The sequence below is a fragment of the Lissotriton helveticus genome, chromosome 3_1, assembly GCF_964261635.1.
Source record: "Lissotriton helveticus chromosome 3_1, aLisHel1.1, whole genome shotgun sequence".
NCBI lineage: Eukaryota > Metazoa > Chordata > Amphibia > Caudata > Salamandridae > Lissotriton > Lissotriton helveticus.
The window spans coordinates 230,237,774-230,264,127 of NC_136061.1; the positions used below are offsets into that span (position 1 = coordinate 230,237,774).

The window sequence follows — 26,354 nt, forward strand, 5'->3', positions numbered from 1 at the left end:
TTTCTTGCATGGCTCTGCGTTTCGGCGCGGAAAGTTGTTTTCAGAACTGATGTCAGCGCTGGGGTGGCGCCTAAGTAACCTCCGTGAAGTCATTGCGGCGCTTACGACGCCAGTGACGGGCGCGGAGCCGCACGGCGCCAGCTACTAACGCGCAGGGGTACTGCTAAGCAGAAAACTTTTCGGATCCAGAATGACGCCTGGGGAATATTCTAAGGCAAGGAATCTATCACTAACTAATGTCTCTTACAGATATATCGTTACACACGTAGTAATTTGCTTCAAGAGGCTCTCTGTCTCTAGACATGGCTGGAACATCAGGGCATATCCCTTGTGGTTCAACACCTGGCAGATTCTCTGAACGCCAGGGCGGACGAACTCGGCCCCAGTTGATGGATCACGAATGCCGTCTTCACTCGGAGGTGATGCATGGTCTCTTTCAGCAGTGAAGAGAGCCTTGGTTAGACCAACACGCTACCGAAGAGAACGCGCAATGTCAGCAATTCTGCGCATCGGAATTTCCAAGGCGGCACTCGCTCATCAACGCTTTTCGTCATAAGTGGATTTGCGGTCTTCTATACGCCTTTTCACCGGTACCACTTCTACCCAGAGTGCTGAAGAAGATCAGGCACGACCGTGCCCAAGTCGTTCTTGTGGCGCCGGATTGGGCACGAAGAGTCTGGTATCCTGAGCTGTTACACATGGCCATCGATCCTCCGATCCGACTGCCTCTTCAGGAGGGTCTTTTGTTGCAGCAGCAGGGGACGGTCCTCCACCCGAACCTGTCCAGTCTCCACCTCCTTGCGTAAAGATTGAGCGGTGACAGTTGACTGCCTTCAACCTTCCTCCTAAAGTCTGTGATGTTATCTTGGCAGCCATGCGTCCCTCCACTAAGATGGAACAAATTTGTGGCATGGTGCACAGCAAAGGCTGTGGATTCCCTCTCCGCCCCGCTTTCTGAGGTTCTCTTGCTCCTCCTTTCTTTGGCCCTGCAGGGCTTTGCTCTTAAGGGCTATCTCTTAGCCACTTCAGCCTTTCTTAGGCTTCCTGATCAGCCTTCTCTTTTCAAGTCCCCTGTTGTAAAAACACTTTCTTAAGGGCATTACTCATCTGTTTCCTCCTGTTCCCTTTGTAATGCCTCAGTGGGACTAGAACTTGGTACTAACTTCTCTTATGTGCGCTCCCTTTGAGCGGCTACATAACTGTCTACTCAGACTTCTCACTTTAAAGACTGCATTTCTGGTCTCCATCACCTCTGCTCGCAGGGTGAGTGAGCTCTAGGCTCTTTCTTCAAAACCTCCTTTTCTAGCTGTTCATCCGGACAAAGTTGTACTTCAAACTCAACCCTCTTTTCTTCCCAAGGTGGTTACTTCTTTCCACATTAGTTAAACCATCACTTTACCCACTTTCTTTCCGCCCCCGCATCCTACTAAGGAGGAAGAGAGGCTCCACCGTGTTGATCCAAAACATGCGCTTTCATTTTACTTGGATTGCACAAAGCAGTTCCGGGTGGATGACCAGCTCTTTGTTGGCTATTAAGGCGCCAAAAAAGATCGGGCCGTGCACAGACTTACCATCTCTAGGTGGGTTGCTTTGTGCATCTAAGCTTGCTATTCTTTGGCAAAGAAGGAGCCTCCAGTGGGACTGCACGTCCATTCCACCAGGCCGACGGCAGCTACCACTGCTTTGGGTCGTGGAGTTCACCTCAATGACATCTGTCTGGCAGCTATGTCGGCATCTCTGCACATCTTCACAAAACACTACTGCCTGGACAGCCAAGTCCGGAGAGGCGGCTTCTTTGGCCGTTCTGTTCGCCAGGACTTTCTGGTGTGAACTTAGTCCACAGACCCACCTTCGGGGTTGGTATTGCTGGGGTATCTATTCTCAGTTAAGGAATCTATAACAAATTGTCTCTTTAAGATGAACAAGTTACTTTCCTTTGATAACAATATATCTGTAAGAGACATAGATTAGTTATAGATTCCTTACCGCCCCACCCAACTTCTAGGCTTAAGGACTCCCTTTCAGGGCCCTAGTTTTGTGCACCAGTAGTCAGTGTCTTGCATGGCTCTGAGCTTCTAGCGTGAAATGTTGTGTAAAGAACTTGGGTCCGCGCACGAGGGCGGCGTCTAAATAGATACTGTGAAGCCATTACGGCGACCATGACGCCAACGACGAGCGCGTAGTCGACCGACGCCACTTATCGATGCGCAGGGGTACTAATGACGAAAAAAGTTGTCCGGAACCAGTCTGATGCCTGGAGGTAATTCTCAGGTAAGGAATCTATAACTAATCTATGTCTCTTACAGATATATCGTTACCGGAGGTAAGTAACTTGTTCAACAGGTCTCATCTGGTGAACCACAAATGACATCTACATCCAGAGTTGGTACATGGCATCGTCGCCCACTGGGGCTTGCCTTTGGTAAATCTTTTCATCAAATGCCGAGAACGTGTGGTTACTCAAATACTGTTTGCTGTATTTACTGCCTTAAGGCTCCTTACAGTGGTACTGCAGTCTCCTGTATTCCTGTTCACCCTTTCCACATCTGCCCCAAGTTCTGAGCAAAGTTAAGAAGGTCAGAAGATATAGAGATCGCTTCAACCCTGAATGTAGACCTGGAAACAAGTATGAAACCCATGTGTGATCCTGGGACGCTATGGATTACTGAGAAGTAGACAACATTCTGAATTCCGCACGGGGACATTTGTATCAATACCTCAAGTTTTTCTCAAAGAAAATGACTGTTGGAAAAAAATATATTGAAAATGAGCAGGACAAAACAGCCACGTGTGACAACGTTTCCATCTGTAAGTTCTTGTCAACATATCTGATTTACAAAAGCAATATACCATTACGTCTGCTTGGCCTTTCTGGTTATGCTGGTGTATAAGGTTTGTAGGTTGTCCAAGAATAACCCAAGATACCCGGAGCGAACAGCTAAGAGCTATAGAGCTCTACTGGTAAAATCTAAAGAGTAAAAAATGTATGTCGGAGATTTACACCAGATGCTGAGTTTTGGAGCAGTGGTTATTTCTACACCTCTGAATCTGGGGTTATCCATACAGTTATGATTCAGAAGATATTTTGCAAAATGTCTTCGTTCTTGCACACTGGCTTACATGTGGAAGTCACACATGCAGAGAAATTCAGTTGGTAATAACAAATGTTATACTGTTCAGTGTTCCATCATATCTCTCAATAAAAAAAGCAGCTTCACTTGTATGGCTGGACTGAACGCCTGCAACGCAAAATGTCCCAAAACCCAACATGGAGACATCCTACTTCACCCAGCAGAATCCAGGCTGCGTTTTTCTTTTACCATGTGGGTGGCTGTGGATTTTGTGCCGTACCTTACCCACCACCGGGGTAAACGTATCAAGACATTTATGGAAACTGGACACCCATGGGTATCCAGGGTTTTGTGACTTGTGTGGCTTTCTAAAGGTTTTCTTACCTAGAATCTCTTGCAAGCCTTAAACTTATTCTAAAAACACACATTTTCCTTGTGTTTCTGTGAGGAAAAGTTCTGGAATATGCATGGCGCCACAAATTTCCTACCACACGCCGTTCCTCCATGCCTCCTGATAAAAAATGGCACCTCACTTGTATGAGAGGACCTAGCACCCACGACAGGAAAGGGCCCAAAAACACAACATGGGCTCTTCAAATTACTTTTCCACTCAAAACCAACCCTTTTTTACAGTTTGGACAGCTCTGAATGTTGGGCCCAGCTCAGCTGGCACCTAGGGAAACCTACCAAATCTGCACATTTTAGATAACTAGGCACGCGCAAGAGTGCAGGGTGTACCTCACCTTTGTTTTTTTTTGTTTTTTACCCTGAAGCCCTTGCAAACTTCAAACTTTAGCTCAAAACACTCTTTCTCTGCAAATTTCTGTGATGAAAACTTCTGAAATCTGCAGGGAGCCACAGATTTCCTACCAACTAGCATCCCCCATGTTTCTTGCTAAATATGGTAGGTACTTCACTTGTGTGGGTGGGCTATTGCCCGAAAAGTTCCCAAACGGCAAGTTGGAGCCATCAAATTTTTGCCACTGAAAACCAACTTGCAAGGACTCCCATTGACCCTGGTTTAATCCATCTCTGTAAAAAATGTAACAAGCATTTACAATGCAATGGTCTTGCTCATTACATTTTTTTTCTTTTTTTTTAAACATAAATAAATGGTATTGTCATTTACAACGGCAATAGGTGAGCATTAGAGAGTAATAGAGTATTCGCGGACACAGACCCACACACACAGAAAGCCACACACATACACACAGAGAGAGCCACACACATACACACAGAGAGAGCCACACACACACACACACAGAGCCACACACACACACACAGAACCACACACACACACAGCCCCACACACACACACAGCCCCACACACACACGGCCCCACACACACACGGCTCCACACACACACACAGAGCCCCCACACACACACACAGAGCCCCCACACACACACACAGAGCCCCCTCCCACACACACAGAGCCCCCCCCCACACACACACAGAGCCCCCCCCACACACACACAGAGCCCCCCCCACACACAGAGCCCCCCCACACACACAGAGCCCCTCACACACACAGAGCCCCACACACACAGCGAGCCCCACACACACAGCGAGCCCCCCCCCCCCACACACACACACAGCGTGCCCCACACACACACACACACACACAGCGAGCCACACACACACACACACCGTGCCACACACACACACACAAAAAGACAGGGCTTGAACTGAGTGACGCCCCTCTCCTCCAATGGCTGGCCTCTGTTTAGGAAGCCAGCCAATGGAGAAGAGGGGCGGGTTCCAAGCCCCCTCTAAGAAACATTAAATCTTCGGAGCTCCGCCCACTGCTTATGCAGTGCGACAGAATCCTCGACCTAAAAAGCACAATAATTATATAATGCATTGATTAGTTGGTTTCATATGTAGTCAAACATTTTCATTTATTTTGTTATGGGTGATTAACATATGTTGAAGGTGCTATGCACTCCACTTGGTTTACTGAATTCTACACTCATTATGCTTTGTTATATGTTTTGGAATGTTAGCCATTGAGTGCTATAGTTTTCCCCAAAAGCCATCTTGCAGATTTGCTCTGTGGGGTGGGGGGGTCTCCGTAAACTTGGTGGAATAAACATACTTGTTTAGCCCTTCTTTGATCTAGGGCTCCGTCGTGATTGCACGACCTACAGCAAGACCTCTTCCTATTGCAAATGTAGGTTTGTGTAACAACTTTGCCTGGTGGGGTTAGGACGACTATCACCATAAAGGAGAAAGGAAAACTTAAAGTCCCAGAATCCAAAGTGCTATTAGCTAAACAGTACGAACTGCCTAAATGGCAAGCACGACATTGAATCAAAGGAAAGCAATTCTATTGTGGCATCAAAGTCTGTTATGACAACACTCCACCCCAGTCGTTAGGAGCAGGTGATTTGCTGGTCACGCTGACAAAACCACGTCTGAACAACGGCTGCAGAATGACGCCTCGCGCAGATGATAGGACAAATTGAGACCTACTACTAATCTGAATTTTGCCAGTCGGCCTGGTCGCCCATAGCACGGAAAGGTCTTGGCAGATAACACTACAGGCCCTGCCAATGTCCATACCTTTCCCGGCTGAGATGTTGCTGAATCGGATCTGCGCCGGCTTGTCTCGGTCCTGGTAAGCGCCCTTCATCCTGGCGCCGGTGCCGGCAGTCAGCACCCTTGAGGTGGCGTATTCGGGCATGGTCCTGGCTGCTGTGCGTGCGGCGGATGGATGCAGATACTGGACGCCCCCTTCTCCAGCCAGCAGCCCTCAGTGAAAGGAAAAGGAAGCTTCCAGCGAAACGCCGGTTAGACAGGCGGGGCGTCTCTGACGTCTCTCGGATGACGTTAGGATCTCCATCTAAGGCACAACCTCTAAGAGAAACAAAAAGAGGACTAAGACAGGGGAGCGACAATAGAAAATACGCCAACTCGGCGGCCATACAGAAATGGTACACCTTCACCGTACACCTCACGAAAGACAGTTGAAACCATATCTAGAGGCATCATTTTAAGTGATTTGACCACTTCTATATATCCTCCTGAAGACACTGGCATCCGTAAAATACATTACCGTTTTAAATTATTTATAAGAAATTCATCGTAAAATGCTGATCAAAAACAGTATGTTGACAGCAGAGCATTATCCGGGTAGTTTGGTCATTCCCCCGCAAATGGGGACATTATGACAGTAATTATCGCATGTCTAGCCATGTCTAGCCACTTCAAAGAGCAGCTCAGGACCTCTCCAGTGCGCAGTATAAGGCGAAGCGACATTGAAGAACACAGCCAGTATAGATTTAACAGTGGCCTTGACCATACCGTCCGGTTACGCCCGCCATGATGCCAGGCACAAAGTCTCTATTGCGACAGCCAAGCCAAATCCTGCTGGCTGACCGCTCATTCTATCTAGCGAGCCGCCTAACAATGCAGGACTTAAAATGCGTTAGTGACAAATGTATTATTGAACACTTGCTTTCTAGAGGCATCAGAGCGCTTCAAAATAAAGCCAGAGCATAGCAATAACAAATATAAAGCGCCTGCAGATCCAGAAGACACACAACCACGTTTCTCCGAGGCGAGGCAGGAATGCCTCGGAGAAACCAGCGACTTTTTCAGATTCGGGGGCGTGGTTTACTTTCTCTCCTCTTCCCATTGGCTGGAAGGTAAAATTCCAGCCAATGGGAAGAGGAGAGAAAGTAAATAGAAAGAAGCTTAAAAAAACGCCCCCGAATCCGAAAAAGACGGGGCTTGGACCGAGTGACGCCCCTCTCCTCCAATGGCTGGCCAGCATTTACTAGGCCAGCCAATGGAGAAGTGGGGCGGGTTCCAAGCCCCCTCTAAGACACATTAAATCTTCGGGCTCGGCCCACACTGCTTACAGCAGTGCGACGGAGTCCTCGACCTAAAAAGTGATCACATATGTGGTGGTCTGCTGACCCATCCCTGTGATGGCCACCAACTGTGGTGAGTAGCAATTTGCGACCCACCTCAGGAATATTGATGGGATAGGACATAGGACAAATTAAGACCCACTACGATTCTGAATTTTGCCAGTCGGCCTATTAATACACTGGCTGGTTCACAAAATTTCCCACTGGTTGCCAAAACACTGGTCACAATTTACACCAGTATTTTGTGACCAGTTTTTTACAGCTGCCCCTTAGTGATAGGTTTAGATCTGTGACTACAAAGTAGGTTATCCATTTTGAATATTAATCATCATAACCAGTCCATCCCAAATGGATTCAATGTATAGCTTATTGGCAAATTTAGCACCGTGGCTTAAATTGTAATAGATAATCTCTAGAATTACGGTCATCAAGTTCAACACTTTGTTGAAAATATATACATGCTTAGTAAAACAGTTGTTCACTTAGAATCAGAGGAATCTGTAAAGTAAATCATACTCATAATTACAAATGCGATATAAAGTTTTTAGAGACTAGTATCTTGCAGAAGAGCAAGTTGCTCGCTCTTTCTGGTGGATACTCCAACCATGTGCAGATTCCCCACCACCTTTCCTTTTCCCTGTTCTTGGAGTGGACTTTATTTTTCTCAAAAGACCTCAACTTAGGTTTTGCTCACTGTCATTATGATCTGCCTTGATTGATAATCGTCTGATAGTGCAGAAAAGTTTCAAAAGAAAGCGGACGTCAGCATGCAGGGTTTGCACCTATGTATCCGTGCCATCATTTCACGAGGCAGGGAGAAGTCGCTGCGGACCCTAATGGCACTATGTACCGCTGTGCGGGAGCAATTGCTGAAAATTTTCCGGAACCAAATAGGTGTGTGAAGAATTGAATTTACGTTTAGCTAGAGTATCAACCAGAATGAGCGTTACTACAGGTAAATAACTTATTCGACAAGTCACTGTTTGTACCATTAGTTTATTTAGTGTTTGGTAAAGTGCCTCCATATTGACTTTTGACCATTTTGTATTTAGAGAGGGACCTTTTAGCACTGATATTCTGTTATCACTGGTATTCTGTTATCACTGTCTTCTTTTAACATTAGTATCCTGATTTAGTGGACTGCATCGTGACTCCAGTTTAGAGAAGCAGCTTGGAGAAAGGATTGTGTTCTGAATGAGGAAGTGTTTCTTCAGTATCTTCTGAAGAAAGAAATGGACTGCTAAAGATTTGTAGTGCTGCCAGATCATAGAAGGATAATTGCCCTATTGTTGCTATGGAATAATTCTACATTCACTTTTACTATCCTACAGATTTTGTCAATCATGCTGTATTCCTCAAAGAAGGAGATTAATTCCTTTGCAGAAAGAGCTGAATCTGAGCTTGAAGAACTTGAGCAAGATCCAGAATTGGACCAGTCCAGCAGTGGCACAATTGATTTGGATGAGTCTAGCGTCAGCAACATTGATTTGGACCAGAACAAGCCAGATCCACTGGAAGGGTTGGACGAGGCTACCAAAGTCTGCTTTTTGGTAACTATAGACACATTACATATATTTTCATACAGAGAAACGATGTGTTTGAGGCATGTGCAGCTGTTGATACAAATGCTTAGCATAATCCCGCCATCTAGTGTTGTGCTGGGATGTGTACAAGTTGTTTTTCTTCTAAGAAAGTATTTCAAGTCACAATGTAGGGTGACACCTCCTCTTGCTAGTAATGCGCATGATCACCAACTCAATTGTTAAATTGTTTTTTTCCATCATTGGGTTCGTTCAGACATTTGCTCTTCTGCTCTGGTCCGACACCATTGTGATATAACTTTCTCTGTAAATACCTACTTCCCTTCTGTATTGTTTCTGATCATGTTCTTCTTTCACTCCCTCCAGTTTGGTTCGCTGATGTCAACTTCGTCAGGGTTACTCTCCTCGACTGCTGCCCCTCGTGGGCCTTTGTCCATCAGGGCGCTGCTTTCATCCTTCTGTATTCCACCTGCATCCTGTCAATTAGGTGATAGAACAGATCCTTTTCAATTTTGACCTCCGTGTCACGCAAAATATCCTTGCACCGACCTTCACCAGGTGTATGATCTGTTCCTTTCCACGATCAGGACAAGGCCAGTAGCGAGGCGTGCCGCTCCTTCAGGTCGAAGAAGACTCAAATAAATCAGTTAAGTAGCACAAATATACACTGGTCTCCAAGTGGAGACCAAATCATATACTAACTAAGTGGAATGTGAACTGCAAAGGATAGCAGGACGTGGACCAAAGGACTTAGAAGAGCTTGAAGAACCAGGAACCACCCAAGATAGGTACCCAGGGTCCCTAAGGAGGCTCTGTGCATAGTGGAAACACAGCTGCGTGTTCAATGGAAGTCCATGGGGAAGTTGCACTTGCACTTTTAAAGAAAATGGAACCTTCCCAGAGGACGCTGAAGAAACCCTCTGGCAGACGGAAGGTTGGAGAGCCATCCCACCCGTAGATGCCCCAGGAACTAGGTTACCTGCATAGGGGAAGCTGGGTATATAGAGGTAAGGTGACATCGGAATCCTTCTTAGACGACAGTGGGTGACTCTGGAAGAAATGCCTCTGGAAAACTCTGTGAAGATGTCTGGTGTAATCCAAGGGTGGATTCTTGAAGAGGAAAACCTGCAAGCAGAGGAGAAAGAGTTTATGCAACTCGGAGGTGACCAGGATGCATGGAAACACAATGCCCACCTTTGTCAGGAATTTCAGAAGAGTTCATGAGGACCTTGTTGCAGCAGTTGTGGGGACCCGGCAATGCTGTGGAAGACCAGGAGGCGTACACAAGCTGTCCCACATCGAATTTTGGTGTCTAGGTGGTCGGTGTTCGATGGGAGACCCAACAAGCCTTTGTAGCTGCAACTGGTGTGGAAGATGAAAAGATGCAATTGTTGGGACCAGCAAGGTCCAAGGGACTCACCACGTGTAGGAGAGGCATAGCGGGATCCACCAAAGCAGAAGACCCTCGAGAGGACCCACAGGCCAAAGGCACATGAGTCGCAAGAGGACCTTAAGCAGCTCACCAAAGATGGAGGCCCACGATGCAGAGGTTGCAGGGAGGACACTGTTCTTCGAGAGACGGAGGCTGGTGCTTCTTGTAGCCTGAAGAGTTGATGCTGTGCGCAAGGCTTCGGTCCCAGTGGCTCCGACGATTGATACAGTCCTCCAAATTACAGGTCAGGCCACAGGGGAACCACATAACCACCACCTGTGTTGCTGAGCCTCAGGAAGTCTGTAGGACGACAGGGACAGCAGAGCGGTCTGCTTTGTTGTGGTGCCTGCAAATGCAGGGGAGTGACCCCTTCACTCCAAGGGAGATTACTTCGGATGTCCTTGATGCCCACAGGTCCCTGGAGATCCTGAGCGAAGCATAGACACAGACGATTCAGAATAGTTGCAGAACAGCGAGACCAGGAGCATCACGAGTCTTTTTTGATGCAATCTTGGTTCCAGGCAAAGTCCAGCGAAGTCCATGTGCCCAAACGGTCGAAAAGTATCGAAGACTGTCTTGGTATTAGAAATGAGTCTTGTTCCACAACGAATCTGAGGGTCCATCCACAGAGGAGCCCTTAAATACTGAAGGAAAGGGTTGGCACAACTCAGGGATCCCTCCCAGTGGGAGGGATTGGACAGAGGGGAGGATACTCCCCTGTCCTTTGTTCAGTTTCACGCCAGAGCGGGAACGAGGAGTTTCTGAACTGGCTCAAACCGGTGTATGCAAAGAGTGCACCAGCTAGATAGCTGGATGGAGACCAAACACAGTACTAAAGAGGCGTTCAGTCAGGATGTTCCCGCTAATCCTGGTGCTGCTCTCATGCTGGTGAGAGTAGCACCAGGAGTGGTTAGTGGAACTTCCTGGAGTCTGGAGCCTGCAGAATCAACGGAGATCAAGACTGAAGATTACTTCGCATGTGCCGCAAGAAAGGTAAGTAAATGTATTTTTTACTATTTGCCACTAGCCTTGCCTGCATGCACACAAACCCACCACTTAGCTGCCCGACAGGTGCATATACGTATCAGTGCCCCCGCAGTTGGGAGTATTGTCCCTATGCACCCTATATCCATCTGCGACATTGCAGCTATTAGAGGCCCTCTGAGAGGCCATGCTACATATTTTTGGTGTATACTGGTTCCCTTTGGTGCGCCTTTGTGGGCCAAGAATCTGCAGGAACGTCCTGTTGGACTTTTGCAGGCAGTTCATCCTCAGTGCCATCTGTGACACCCTTGAGCCCACTTTACTTTCAGCACCTGCTTTAACACTGTAGCAGACTTCAGCAACATTGCGACTCCCTGTGCTGGTTCCTTTTGTATTGACGGTTGTGGAGGAATTGCAGCCCATTGTGGTGTCCGACCAAGCAGAATCCACCCTTACTTTGCACAGTCTTTTCAGCACTGACTTGGACAATTACAATTATGATAAAAGCGACATCAAGATGCCTACCATACTTTAAAAAACATTTTTTTAGAGTTTTATATAGCGCAAACTTGACCCAAAGATATCGGGTATCAGATCGCTTTACATGAGCACCAGTTTCGTTTCAGATAGACACATTAATTTTTGTTAAGCACGGGGAGATTAGGTGATTTGCCCACAGTCACAGGATGTTGAGCGTCGTTGCCGAGACTCGAACCCATTTCCCCAGCTTCGAGGTTGACCTGCTCTAGCCGTAAAGTACTTGTGCTCACCTCCGCCCTGCCCCCCTCCTTACTGAAGTGCTTTAATCCTGGTCAGGACCTGGCAGAACCTCTATTGCCATTTAGTGAGGTCCTCATAGATACCCTTTTGGGCACTTCGACAAGAGCATGTTCGGGTCCACCTGTTAATAGGCAGGTCACTTGTCACTACTGTCCTCCACTGGGCAATCCAGCGTTTATTACAGAATCACTATGGACAAGCACCTGAATATGATCAATCACATTAGCAATGTTAGTTCGCACTATATAAAAACTTTATAAATAAATAAATAAAATATCCGTTGCCTGAGAGTTTATTGGTACAAGCATGCACCAGCAAAGTCAATCCCCACGCCTTCCCTACCACCCTGCCTGATCATTAGTCAAAACGAATAGAGACCTTAGACAGTGGAGTTTTCCTATAAGAGCCGGGCTCTGAGGTCAGTAAGTACCAACTGACTTCTAGGCTGCTACCCCCAAGTGCTCGGGGACACAGTGACACAAGTTTTAGCAGCCATTCCTGGCAATCTAAGGCTTTTCCTCACTCCACCTATTTAGGATGGTTGCGATGCAGCAAGATTTGCAATTTGTTCTAGCTTGGACATGACCAACTTCTTAGGTCAAGTAGTGAGTACCATTTCAGCATTTCTGTGCCATGCCTGGATGAGGTCTGTGAGTTTCTCTAGGGATGTCCCTGCATCCCTGATGGACATAATGTTTGACAGCTCTCGCCTCTCTGGCAAAAAGCTGACCCAGGCCTGTAACAGTTTAAGGAAAGCAGAGCCAGAGCATATTTGTTTGGCAGCCCCAACCATATAACTCCACCAATAATTTTGCCCTCTCCGTTGCTGTGGTTAATGTTTTCTGTTTTATCAATGGTAGACTCCTCCACCAGCCCAGCAGGCTTTTCAGCCCTTTCATGGGTGAGATCAAGGTTCGCAGAAACAATGCCCAGGACAGCAGGGTCAACTTGCAGCTCATTTCATCACCCCTCCTCCATCAGCAGCTTCAAACCACTTTGATGTGCCCTTGCTGGTGCACAGCCATCCTGTCAGAGACAAGAGACAATCATTTCTTAAGATATTTTCTTCAAAGGAAACACGCCCTCACTTGACAAATGACAAGTGGGTCCTACAACTTGTACATCGGCTTTATGCCCTCCCATTTTTCTCCACTCCGCCGCAGCTTTCACCATCATCTGGGCAGTGACAGAGTACCATCAGTCTGTCTTGCAGCAGGAAGTGCACGCCCTTTTGGAGAGCAGATTCCAGCCTCGTAAGTAAGAATTTAATGTTACTCCTGCTACTTCCTTGTGCTGAAGAAGATGGATGGCCTTCAACCTTTTTTAGACCTTTGTCCTCTCAATGCTTTCCTGCAGAAGGACCTGTCTATCTTATACCCTGTATATCGGATGGTGGCTTTGGACCTCAAGGACGCTTATTTTTATGTTCCAATCCTGCAGGCCAACAAGCGCTCCCTGTATTTCACAGTGGGCCAGGAGCATTTTATGTTCACAGTGCTTCCTTTTGGCCTCACCAGTGCTCCAAGGGTGTTCACGAAAGTGATGACAGTGGTTGCTGAAAAACTTAAGAGGCCGGGCATACCAGTCTTCTCCCACCTTGATTGCTGGCTGCCGAAGGCTATCTCTCCCCAGGCAGTTGTCAACCACCTCCCTATAACAGAGAAACCTCTTATTCTTAGGCTTCACTATTAACATGCCAGAGTCACGCTTGACACTGTAGACTCTCACATTCATTAAAGCTATTATGGATATAGTAAAGTTTTGTTCCATTCCTCCCAAAGTGGCGAGTCCAGGACATTCAAACAATGATCCTGATGTTTCAGCCTCTGTCGTTGATCTCTAATCTGATAACTATGAGGCTGCTGAGGTTGCTGGCCAGACATACATGTTGACATGTGAACTCTGCAGTAGTACATCAAGTCACACATCAGGTGAATGTGTCAGATTGTATTCAGAATCTGAAAGAAACAGGTTAGTATTAGATTCCTTACCTTAGAATACCCAGGCGTCAGACTGAATCCGGAAACTTTTGCGTAGCAGTACCCTTGCGCATCGGTAGGCGTCGTCTGCGGCTCCGCGTCCGTCGTTGGCGCCGGGATGACATCGCCGGAGTACTTGTCGCCGCCCTCACGCGCTTACGTCAGTTCTTCTTTTTTCCGCGCCAGCAAGCGCTGATCCGGAAAAAGTGGTACCCTTTAGTCATTTTTTGACTAAACTTTTTCGATCCTTTTGATCTGTTGTGAATTGCCATTTAATGAGGCCATGTTGTGAACTGCCGTTTAATGAGGCCTTGTCTGACGTTCTTCTGGGCACCTGGTCCAGGCCCGCTACAGGTCCCGCTGTAGATAGGAACGTGGCCAAACACCACCGCCTGGCTCCGGGCGACCCTTGCTTCCTGTCATCCCACCCCACCCCTGAGAGCCTTGTCATACAGGCCTCTAATTCCCAGACCGCATTCCCGACGGCTCCCCCCGACCGGGAATCCAAGAGGTACGAACAGTATGGTAAGAAGATGTTCTCCTCTCTGAGTTTGGGGTTGCGGTCAGTTAACACCGTGTGCCTCTTGGGCCGTTATTCCCACTCTCTGTGGGACACGGTCGCGGACTTGCTGCCACAATGTCCGGAGGAGGCCCGGACTAAACTTGCCCAAGCCCTTGCGGAGGGTCGAGATGCGGCACGGTATTCCATCAGATGTGGGATGGATACTACGGACTCGCTAGGCAGAGCGATGGCAACGACGGTGGCGATTCATCGCCAAGCCTGGCTGAGGACCACCAACTTTTTGGCTGATGTCCAAAACACCCTTATGTACATGCCGTTTGATTGCCGATGCCTCTTTGGCGACAAGGCAGACAGTGCGCTTGAGCACTTTAGGGACTCCAGGGCTACGGCCAAGTCCTTGGGCTTGTCGGCCCCACGCCAGCAACCTGCTGCCTCTAGCTCCTTTCGTGGCCAAGGACGGGGCGCCCCCACACGTCCTGCCAGCCACGGGCCGCAGACTAACATCCAGCGCGGTGGCGGACGTGGTAACCGCCGTGGTGGTGCCCGGGGACAACGGCGAGGCCAGTCCACATCCACCCCCGCAACATGCGCCTCAAAGCCCTCCTAGTCCGAGCTTTCAGGCCCACAAGACGCCAGTGGTGGGCAGGGTTCGCCATCACCTCCTTCACCGGCGCAACATCACTTCGGACAGATGGGTGCTGCATATCGTCCGAAGGGGCTACTCCCTCCCCTTCGAGCCGACCCCTCCAGCCATGCCACCGCAGTACCACCGCGTGTCGAGGGAGCACTTGAATCTTCTGCAAGAGGAAGTTACGGCCCTCTTGGCCAAGGGGGCCATCGAGCACGTTCCTGGGCCAGAAGTAGGGTGTGGTTTTACTCCCACTACTTTCTGGTTCCCAAGAAGGGCAAAGGGGGCCTACGCCCTATCTTGGACCTGCGGAACATCAACGGCTTCCTCCGGAAGGAGAAGTTCAAGATGCTGACACTGGCTCAGGTCTAAGCTGCCCTGGACCCGGGAGACTGGATGGTAGCGTTGGACTTGCAGGACACTTATTTTCACGTCCCGTCCTGCCGGCCCATCGGTGTTACCTGCGCGGTTCATGGTAGGCCACGAGCACTTTCAGTTTACCGTGCTCCCCTTCGGCCTTACCAGCGCCCCACGGGTGTTCACGGAAGTGATGGCGGTGGTCGCAGCTCATCTGCTCAGGTTAGGGGTTTCAGTCTTCCCCTACCTCGAGGACTGGTTGTTGAAGGCGGGCTCGTCCCAGACAGTCATCAGCCACCTCCAGACTACGGCCGACCTGCTGGGGTTCTCCATCAATGTGCCGAAGTCACACCTGTGTCCCTCTCAGAAGCTCCTCTTCAGCGCCTCTGGCAGTGGCTGGAACATCAGGGTGTGACCCTGGTGGTTCAACACCTGGCAGGTTCCCTGAACGCCAGGGCGGACTAACTCAGCTGTTGGTGCATGATGTATCACAAATAGCGTCTGAACTCGGACGTGGCGCAAGGCCTCTTCCAGCAGTGGGGAGAACCACAGAAGAGAACACGCAATGTCATCAGTTCTGCGCGTTGGAATTTCTACGGTGGGACTCGCTCGGAGACGCTTTTCGTCGCGAGTGGAGCTGCGGTCTGTTGTACGCCTTTCCGCCTATACCACTTCTGCCCAGAGTGCTGAAGAAGATCAGGCGCGAGCGGGCCCAAGTCATCCTTGTGGCTCCGGACTGGGCACAAAAATACTGGTGTCCCAAGCTACTCAGCATGTCTGTCGATCCCCCGATTTGTCTGCCTCTTCAGGAGGACCTTCTGTTGCAGCAGCAGGGGACAGTCCTCCACCCGAACCTGTCCAGTCTCCACTTACATGCGTGGAGATTGAGCGGCGGCAGTTGAGGCCATTTGACTTGCCTCCTGAAGTTTGTAATGTGATTCTGGCAGCCAGGGATCCCTCCACAAAATCGGTATATGCCTGCAGGTGGAACACATTTGTGGCATGGTGCCCAGCAAAGGCTGTGGATCCCCTTTCTGCCCCTCTTTCAGAGGTTCTCCTCTTTCTTCTTTCTCTTGCCAAGCAGGGCTCTGCTCTGGGCACTCTGAAGGGCTACCTCTCTGCCATTTCCGCCTTCTTAAGGCTCCTTGATCAGCCCTCTTTGTTCAAGTCCCCTCCTGTTCCTTTCGTGATGCCTCAGTGGGACTTGAACCTTGTTCTGACATATCTGATGTGCTCTCCCTTCGAGCCACTTCATAACTGTCCTCTTTGTCTCCCTACTCTTAAGACTGCGTTCCTGGTTGCCATCACCTCTGCCAGGAGAGTGAGTGAGCTCCAAACTCCATCCGCACAAAGTTGTGTTGCGGACGTGACCCTCTTTCCTGCCCAAGGTAGTCACAGCCTTCTACATCGGGCAGTCCATCACCTTGCCCACCTTATTTCCGCCTCCGCATCCCTCGAAAGAGGAAGAGAGGCTCCACCGTCTGGACCCAAAACGTGCGCTCTCTTACTACCTGGATCGCACACGCCAGTTCCGGGTGGATGACCAACTCTTTGTTGGTTACGTGGGCGCTAAGAAGGGTCGGGCAGTACACAAGCGAACCATTTCTCGGTGGGTGGTGTTGTGCATCAAGGTATGCTACTCTTTGGGTAAAAAGGAGCCCCCTGTTGGGCTGAGGGCCCATTCCACTCTGGCCACGGCGGCTACTACTGCCCTGGGTCGGGGAGTTCCCTTGCAGGACATCTGTCAGGCAGCTACTTGGACCTCACTGCACACGTTTGCAAGACACTACTGCCTTGTCAGCCAAGTCCGGAGAGATGGCTTCTTTGGCCGTTCCGTTATCCAGGACTTTCTGGTGTGATCATTGGTTCGCAGACCCACCACCGGGGTTGGTATTGCTGGGGTATCTATTCTAAGGTAAGAAATCTAATACTAACCTGTTTCTTTCAGATGCACAAGTTACTTACCTTTGATAACGATATATCTGTAAGAAACAGTAGTTAGTATTAGATTCCTTACCGCCCCACCCATCCTTCCCGTTCTGCGAACCGATATCTAGGGTTAAGGTCATCCCCTTTCAGGGCCCTAGTTTCATGGCACCAGTGTTGGTTTTTATCATGGCTCTGCGTTTCTGGCGCGGAAAAGGTGTGCATAAGAACTGGCGTCAGCGCGCAAGGGCGGCGTCTAAGTACTCCGACGGACGCGGAGCCGCAGACGACGCCTACCGACGCGCAAGGGTACTGCTACGCAAAAGTTTCCGGATCCAGTCTGACGCCTGGGGATATTCTAAGGTAAGGAATCTAATACTAACTACTGTTTCTTACACATATATTGTTACCGAAGGTAAGTAACTTGTGCTTTAGGAAGAGACTGCACAACATCTGCAGTGGAATCTTCTGGATCGCAATTGGGACAGTGTCAGGCCCCTCTCCCTACTCCAAACAGAATTGACAGTAGTGTCAGATGCATTGCTTCTGCATTGGGAAGGCCAACTGGGAGAGGTAGAGATCAGAGGCTTCAGGTCTCTGGCAGAGACTTGACTCCACACAAATTTGTTGGAGTTGATGGTGATTCACTTTACAGTGAAGTTCTTCCTACCTACCATGAGGGATAGGTTGTTACAGGTGCTCACAGACAGTATCACAGCCATATGGTACTGGAAGAAGTAGGGCGGGTGTGATCATGGGCCCTGTGCTAGGAGGCTCTATGCCTCTGGGAATGGCTGGATTGCCAGGGTATTTCTTTGGTGGTGATCTTGAAGGCAGACGAGCTCAGGCTCTGATGTTTAACAGATCATGAATGGCAGTTGCGCCAAGAGGTGATTCAGGGCATCTTCCAGCAAGAGGTAGACCCCAGACTCAATCTTTCTACCACCAGTGAGAATTCACAGTCTCAGCACTTAAAAGTGTTGCGGTATTCAAGGCAGCTCTCTCTGAGAGATGCTTTCTGTCTAGATTGGAGTTCAGGACTCCCGTATACGTTCATGTTGTTGCCTCTCCTGTCTAAGCTCTGAAGAAGATCAGGAACAACCATTCCCAAGTCCTCCTAGTGGCATCTGATTGGGCCAGGAGAGTGTGGTAACTCGAACTTCTGGGCATGAGCATCTGTCCTCCAATCAAGCTGCCACTACAGGAGGATCTTCTGTCGCAGCAGCAGGGTCAGATACTGGACCCTGGCCTGCATACTTTTCATTTACATGCATGAGATTGAGCGATGCAGCAGCTGACTGCATTTGATCTGCCACCCGAAGTAGTAGCCCTGATCCTTAATGCCGAGCTACCTTCACAAGGCCCATTTACACCAGGCGCTGGGACACATTTGTTACCAGTATGGAGTCTACAAGACAGACCCTGTATGAGTTAAACTGTTGAATGTTGATTTGTCTTTGACCCAGCAAAGCATTCCAGTTTGTATTAATAAAGGTTATTTGTCGCCCTATAGGCCTTTTTGTGTTTGCCTTTAAAGTGATGCAGTTTATTAAAGGTTTAACAAACGTCCCATCCAAAGCCATTGGTGAATCCACAGTAGGCCCATAACTTGGTCTTGACGTTTCTCATGTGTACACCCGTCGGCCAATGCAACACTGCTCGTTGCATCTTCTAACTCTAATGACTGTATTTTTCATTGTAATCACTTCAGGTACTATCGGTGCAACATCCCTTCACCACTTTTGTCCTAGATAAATTGGTGCTGAGGACTGAGACAGCATTTCTACTTAAAGTAGTCCTGCTCTTACATGTTGAGCTATTCATCAAGGTAATAACATTTTTCTAACCCTCCTCACCCCGTAAATGAGAAGAGGCTTCATTGTATGAACTCTTTAAAGTTCTGCATTTATTGTACCAAGGACCATCTGGTAGATAAGCTTTTTGGGGGTTTCTCCAGATTGAAGCTTTTTGGGGGTTTCTCCGGATTGAAGAAAAGGACGGATGGCTCACTGCATTTTCCTGTTCTTGAGTCACCTGGCAGGGTTCCTGAATGCAAAGTGAACCATTTGAGCAAGCAGCATCTGGCAGATCACAGAACCACCAAATGCCCCCTTTTATCCTGACAAGTTGATTCTGAGCATTCTGAGAGCATTCTTTCCTAAAATTGTGATTCCATTTTACAAAGGGCAGTCCCTCACCCTGCCTGCATTTTCTGCCCCACAGCACTCCTCAAAAGAGATGGGGAGCCTCCATCTGCTAGACTCTAAAAGACTTTAAGCTTTCTCATTGGTTGCACCAAAGAACACCTTGTGGCCGATCAGTTTTTTGTGGGATTCTCTGAAGCAATGAAAGCGAAGCCTCTGCAGAAGCAGACACTATCGAGGTGGATAGTCCTTTATAGCAACGCATTGGCCAAAAAGCAGCCCTCGGAATGTCTGTGAGCCTATTCCACCAGGATTAAGGATGCTCCCACTGTGTTGTCTCTCATAGTGTATATTACCTTGGCATCTGCCAGGTTGCATCATAGATGTCAGTGCATATGTTTACAAAGCACTACTGCCTTGATGTCCAGGACCGACATGAAGGACACTTCGCCAACTTTGTCCTGCAGGTCATTTTGTCTGAAGCCTCTCCACAGACCCCTCCACTTAGAGAGGTGGTCCCTCATATCTCTTCTAAGGTGAGGAGTATGTTAGACGTATCTATCAGACGAACATGCACATTTCTCACTATTGTTCTGTTCTCCCATTCTTTAGAGTGGCCTCTTTTTAACATTCAAAAAGTTCCCAAGTTTAAGGTCGTCACAATGGTACCTTCAATTATTCACACTTCATGTCTGAGGGTGCAGAAAGGAAATTAACAAACTAATGTCAGCGTGCAAGGGTGGCGCCTTTATAGAACTCTGCTATGTTACTTCCGGGGTGGGACAGAGCTAAACCAGAGCAGCACATGGGAGCACCACTGAAGATCGGTTTCTGGATCCAGTCTGGTGTCTGTGGCATATTCTGATGTGGGTCATCTGTAATTTTATAGAGTATGGACCAAAATGATCCTTAATGCTGGTAAGTAATTTGTCTGTTTGGATGTTGGCGATCCAATGGAAGAAGTCAACTCTATACATTAATGTTTTTTGATGCTCCTCGGAAGTGAGCTCAGTTCATTTTGAAGTCTCGAGTGAAGGCTATGTGCTACACTTCACTGGCTGTCCTGAGTAGGATGCCTACTTATCCCTGTTTTTCTAGTGACATGATGTTGGCCTGTTGTTTTCGAAAACATAGATTCAGAAGCTCCTTTAGAATCCTGGTGTCAAAGGGTAGAATCTGTGAAATATTCATCACCCAAAGATATACCTTAATTGAAAAATACACAATAGTTCTTCCTCCTTAGAGAAAAGACCCTTAACTGTTCTCATTCATCTCATAAGTGGTCAAAATGCTGACAGTGTATGCATTGCAAGTGCAGATTGTCCCAAACAACTTTTTGATGCTGCAAGACTGGAATTTGCCAACGCAAGTTCTCTTCAGTTTTTTTTGTGAGGGGCGGGGGGGGGGGGGGGGGGCGGGAAGGGGGCCGGGAAGGGGGCCTGGAAGGGGGCCTGTTCAGTCGTGGTTTTTGCACTATTAGAGGGATATCTCGACACCAAGCTTAGCCCTGAGGCAAAGAAAGAGCAGTCCTGCTGTCCGAGAAAGTAGTAAAATGCATCGGAAAACTTTGAATATAATATAGAAGTTTTAGTAGTGTTCTACAAAGAATTATGTGCTTTCAACATTGTGTTTTTTTCAGTATTTTCAGTGGAAATATAGAGCAAAACTAGAAATGCCTGTGTGTTCAGTCGTGCTGTGTACTGAGATACTGAAGATCGTTTGATATGGCATTGTTTGAAAAGTGAATTGTGCATAGTAAAGTAGATAGGCTGTAATAATAAAGGAGCTATTTACGTTTCTCCTTTGTTAATTTACAGTTGATTCCCAGCCTGCTAATGGAGAATACATCAGTGTTTGAATCGGCAAAAGATATCAGTGCTGACAAACTGTAGCTAAGTAAGTTGTTTTGAAACAGAGCACAAGCTAGAGAAATTCACTATAAGCGAAGGAGAGACTTTATCCCACTAAATACATTTTACTCAGCACAACTCACATCCATGCCTAGCAAGAAGTTGCTCCACAATTTCTCACTACCAGCTCAAGACCGTTAATGAAAAAGACTTCTCCTTTTTAAATTGGAAAAGGTGCACGTCTGTCTTATTTTTAACGACTGGCCTTCCTAAAGTAGTCAGATTCCTGCCTCTACATGAAGGTGCTAGTGCTGAGGCATTCTTTGTAGCACTGAAACTCTTCCTGTAAGTTGTGACATCCAGGGTGGTGATTATGGGGAACAGCTATTACATTGCAGCTGTTTCCCCGCATGCCATTACAACTCATGATCATCACAACGCAATTTTTTACAATGCATAGGCCTTTACCACAAATTGCGTTGTAAAGGCATGAATGGTAAAGAGATGTGCTTTTCCAATGTAAGTATGGGTTTTGGGGTGGTATGGGTAATTTTAGGGTTGAGGGCGGTGTGGGTTTTGGGGTGGCATGGGTAATTTTAGGGTTTAGGGTGGGTATGGGTTTTGGGGTGGCAAGGGTAGTTTTAGGGATTAGAGTGGGGAGGTGTTTTGGGGTGGCACGGGTAGTTTTAGGGTTTGGGTAGGAGTTTTAGAGTGGCAAGGTTAATTTTAGGGTTTAGGATGAGTATGGGTTTAGGCGTGGCATGGGTAATTTTAGGGTGAGTAGGGATTGAGGGTGTTGGCTTTATATATATATATGGTTTCATATATTTAAATAGACATCATTGTGTGTGGAATATATAAAAACATATAAAAGTAAGAACATTATTTTTGTTTTACATGTATTTTCATGCATTACCATGCATGCCACTACTAAGAAATTATAAGTATTTTACAGGGAAATCTAACGTTATAATGTATACATAAATAGCGTTTACATTAACCTGTAAAATACTTATATTTTCAATTACAACTTAAACCACACATATGCTTTTATAAAACATGCTTTTACAACAAAGTTTGTTGTAAAGGCATGCGTTGCAAAGTATATGCGCGGTTAAAGTTTACGTTGAAACGGTAACGTGTTGTAACAACACTTGCGTTGTTACAACCGCATTGTAAAGGCATGCCATGTAATGGCATGCATTGTGGAGACATATAACTGGTAATGAAGCATACAGAAAATGCATTGGTCCATCACCACAGACTTTTGAATGTTACAGATTTTCGAGCAAGATTACCTGCCCCATTGCTCCATCTATCAGCTGAGACAACCATGCTTGCATTCTGCAGCAGGGAGTCCTTGCTGTGTTGATCAATGAGGCTATCTGAATTGTTTCCAGAGAATGAGATCAGCCAGGGATTCTACATCCATTTTAACTTGTTCAAAAGAAAGGCAGCTTTCTCTATCTCATTCTGAATTTTTCATTCTGAATCCCTTCCTCCATAATGAAATTATGTTTTACTTTGCACAGCTAATTTTTACTCTGGAGCTGTAAGTCTAAATGGTGTTCTTCAAGTTGCAGGACGAACATTTTCATAGACTGATTCTGCATTCACACTATAGGTGTCTAGGCTTAGTGGCAGGTTCCAACCACTGTAAATTTATGGTCCTTTGAGATAACATCAGCAGTAGCGGCTGGCATGGCTCGCAGGTGGGGGTAGCAGGAGGGAAAGTATGCGCGAGGGTGGGGGGGGGTTGCGCAATGTGAAAAAAATAAAAACACTTTGCCGCCCGGTGTTGTGGCTCTGCTCCTGCTGTCCTCATTGGACTCGAGGAACAGTAAGCACAGCCAGGCACAATCACAACACATCAATCTTTGTGCTGTTGTATCTCGACGAATGACTTCTGAAGGCAGGATCGGCCAACTGTTGTTGAACCATCTGCAAACCACAATTGGGTTTTTGGCCAGCCTTCCCAAGAAGCACCTCCATTCCTCCCAACATCCCATCTTCATCATGGTGGAGCAAGATACTATCTCCCTCAATGCATTCCTTTTCCCCAGTGAGTTCAGGCCATTCAGGTGAGGATCCTGATGTTTCAAGAGGGAGCTCTTCTTCCAACCATGACAGTTGTATGTCTTTTAGGCCTGATCACCTCATGCATCTTGATAGTTCCCCACTCTGAGTGGCTCATTTGAGCACTCCATTGGTGCCACTGCTTCCAGTTGCCTCTGCATTGGGGAGTCTTGACAAAAAACATTTGTATTTAGCAGCAGAAGCTTCAAAAACCTGGGGTGGTAACAGGTGATGGGCCACCTTATGCACAGAAAAAACCTTCCGCTCTCATTCAGCAATGGCTACTGTGGTTACTGAGGCTTCCTCCTGTGGTTGGGGCAGTCATATTGATGCATTGGAAATTGGAGGCCTTTTTTCTCTGATGGAGTAGAAACTGCACATCAGTCTGCTTGAGCTTTAGGCAATCTGCTTGGCCCTCAAAGCATTTTTGCTTTCCATTCAGAGTTGGTCACTTCAGGTCCTGACAGACAACATGATTTTGATGTGGTACGCAAACAAGATTGGTATCTGGTGGCACTGAGGCTCAGGTCTTGAGTTCGAGCTCACAATGTGTGGCTTGTCGTGAATCATTTGATAGGCTTCCTGAATGTGCAGACCAACAATCTCATTCGGCACTTCCATGCTGATAATGAGTGACGTATCCACCTAGAAGTGGTGCAAACTGTCGTCGCCTACTGCGGCAGCCCTCCAGTAGAACCTTTTGCCGTTTACGAGAACGCACATTGTACACAGTTCTGTACCCTGTGGGTCCTGCTCCAAGAACCCTTGAAAGATTCATTTTGCCTGAAATGGGCTAAAAGATTGAGGAATATAATCTGATCTTTTTCACCTTTCTGCAGAGGTGGCAGACGTCATCTTGCCCGGTCATCACACCTGTACCAAATCTGTTTATTCTAGATATTGGTACTATTTAGATTATTTGTTTGATTGTCTCATCAGATTCCTTATCTTGGAGGTACTACTTGGGTATGGATTCAAGAGAAGAGGAATCTGCATGCAAAGTTACTTACCTTCAGTAACAGTCTTTCTCACCAATCCCACCCGCCTCCCCTATCTGAGGGTTGGCCATGTGACTTTTAGTAAGGTCCCTGTTTAGTTTTGGTTTACTGTAATTTCTGTCATTCTCATCTCCACCTTTGAGGGTATCGAAAAATGAGTGGGAAACTGGTGTCAGTGCACTCGTATAGCACCCTCTACACTTCTGTGATGTCATATCCAAATTTTACAGCATGTACTATATGGGAAAGATAAACCTCTGTTCCTATTTGTTCTAGGTCACTGTTTAAAATGGTATATAAAGCATTCAAAATACTGTATTCTTTTCAAGGCATATTTCGCTTTTGCAAAAGCATGTATGTTTAAGCTTCTTGTTTTGACCTTATTACCTGTCTTCTTTTACAGATGACACATGATGCCCTTAATGCTCCTTTGCATATACTTCGTGCTATGTACGAACTGCAATTGAGAAGAACCGATTCCTTTTTTCTAGAAATTCAGAAGAGGTAAATATATTGCTGTATTTAGGGAGCAGCTAAACTGTAATAAGTACATTTTGTCTGGATATTAAGTAAAATATGGGATACCTTTTTCTGTATCTTTGCTTTTTTATTTAAAAAATGTTTATTGAGCAGAAAATGCAAGCATTCTAGGCTTTCTTAAAATCAAATTTGTCACCTCCTCTCAGCAATATTTGCTACTTTTGTGGCACCTTTGGTATTGAGGGACTTGGTGCAGTGAACAAGGTGTGCTTCTAATTACTCATTAGTTGCATCCCCTTATGGGCACACTGTTTGAGGTTCCTTTCATTGAGGACTCCACAAGTTATGTTGTGTTTTATAAATCTTTTATTTTTATTCTCAATAGTTCATCATTTTTGTTTGTGAATGAAATTCTTCAATCATTCCATCCTTGTGAATGAATTCATTCTTTGTATGACATCACATGATTTTTATCACATCTCTGATGCATTTCGGGCCTTCAATAGCCCTTCCTCAGGGAGAAACACTGTGAGTACAGAGTATGTACATGAATAAAAACCACAATAAGGCAAATTAAAACATGAAACTGACAACTGATCAAATGCGTGTGCCTAAATATATGGAAGTGCAAAACCCGTGATCGTGCCGTGTAGGTGACAAAAAAGAGTGAAAAAACGTGTCCCGTATGGCGCTAAGACCATAAGGCGCTGTGACCATGAGGAAGCAGTCTTATGTGTCATCAAGCAATGGCTGCTTCAAGTTACTAAAAACGAAAGAAAGAGTAATAAATTACGGCATACTCAAAGATGAAAACTAACGGCCGGTAACTAGCTCATCATCGTACGCATTTGATCAGTTGTCAGTTTCATGTTTTAATTTACCTTATTGTGGTTTTTATTCATGTACATACTCTGTATTCACAGTGTTGCTCCCTGAGGAAGGACTATTGAAGGCCCGAAATGCATCGGAGCTGTGATAAAAATCATGTGATGTCATACAAAGAATGAATTAATTCACAAGGATGGAATGATTGAAGAATTTAATTCACAAACCAAAATGATGAAATATTGAGAATAAAAAGAAAAGATTTATAAAACGCAACATAACTTGTGGAGTCGTCAATGAAAGGAACCTCAAACAGTGTGCCCATAAGGGGATGCAACTAATGAGTCATTAGAAGCACACCTTGTTCATTTATAGAAGACGTCTCAGACGGAAGACGTCACCCTTGGAGCACCTCTAAATAAAATTATATTCATTGATTGAGCACATTCAACTAAACTACTCACACACAGGCTGTGCATCTGTCTATAACTCGTTCGGACTTGGTGCAGTGCCAGAAGCTTTCTCCCTTGCTTTGCTTAGGCCTTTGGAGGTGTTACCTACAGCTGCACTGGAGTCATTCAAGAATTGTGTTCATTGAGGAGTTTCTCACCATGCAATATTGTTGATGTGCCAGTGGTTCCTAACTTGGCGAGATTTACAAAATTTCCCATGAGACTTGATATTACAGATTGTGAGAAAAAGGTCTGTGAAAAGATCTTGAGGAAAAAGATTCTTCATATAAAGAAAGTAATTACAGGAGCCTTTTTACGTATTCCATAATTCTTTTGGAACTGACTTAGAATCGTTAGACTGTGATGAGCTTTACCCTGGCAGTGGTGACAATGATGCCAGTTAAGGAGAAAATATGCTTCTCTTTAGAAAT

General features: G+C 46.7%; 1 protein-coding gene across 1 annotated transcript in view; it reads left to right on the forward strand.

The window, feature by feature from the left end:
• The window catches only part of ZZEF1 (zinc finger ZZ-type and EF-hand domain containing 1), a 1,627,273-nt gene that overhangs the window by 1,171,384 nt on the left and 429,535 nt on the right, over positions 1–26,354 (forward strand). The window contains exons 45-46 of the mRNA XM_078679684.1: positions 8,280–8,498; positions 24,570–24,670. Of these exons, the coding sequence (XP_078535810.1) occupies positions 8,280–8,498; positions 24,570–24,670 (320 nt within the window). The remainder of the gene's footprint in view (positions 1–8,279; positions 8,499–24,569; positions 24,671–26,354) is intronic.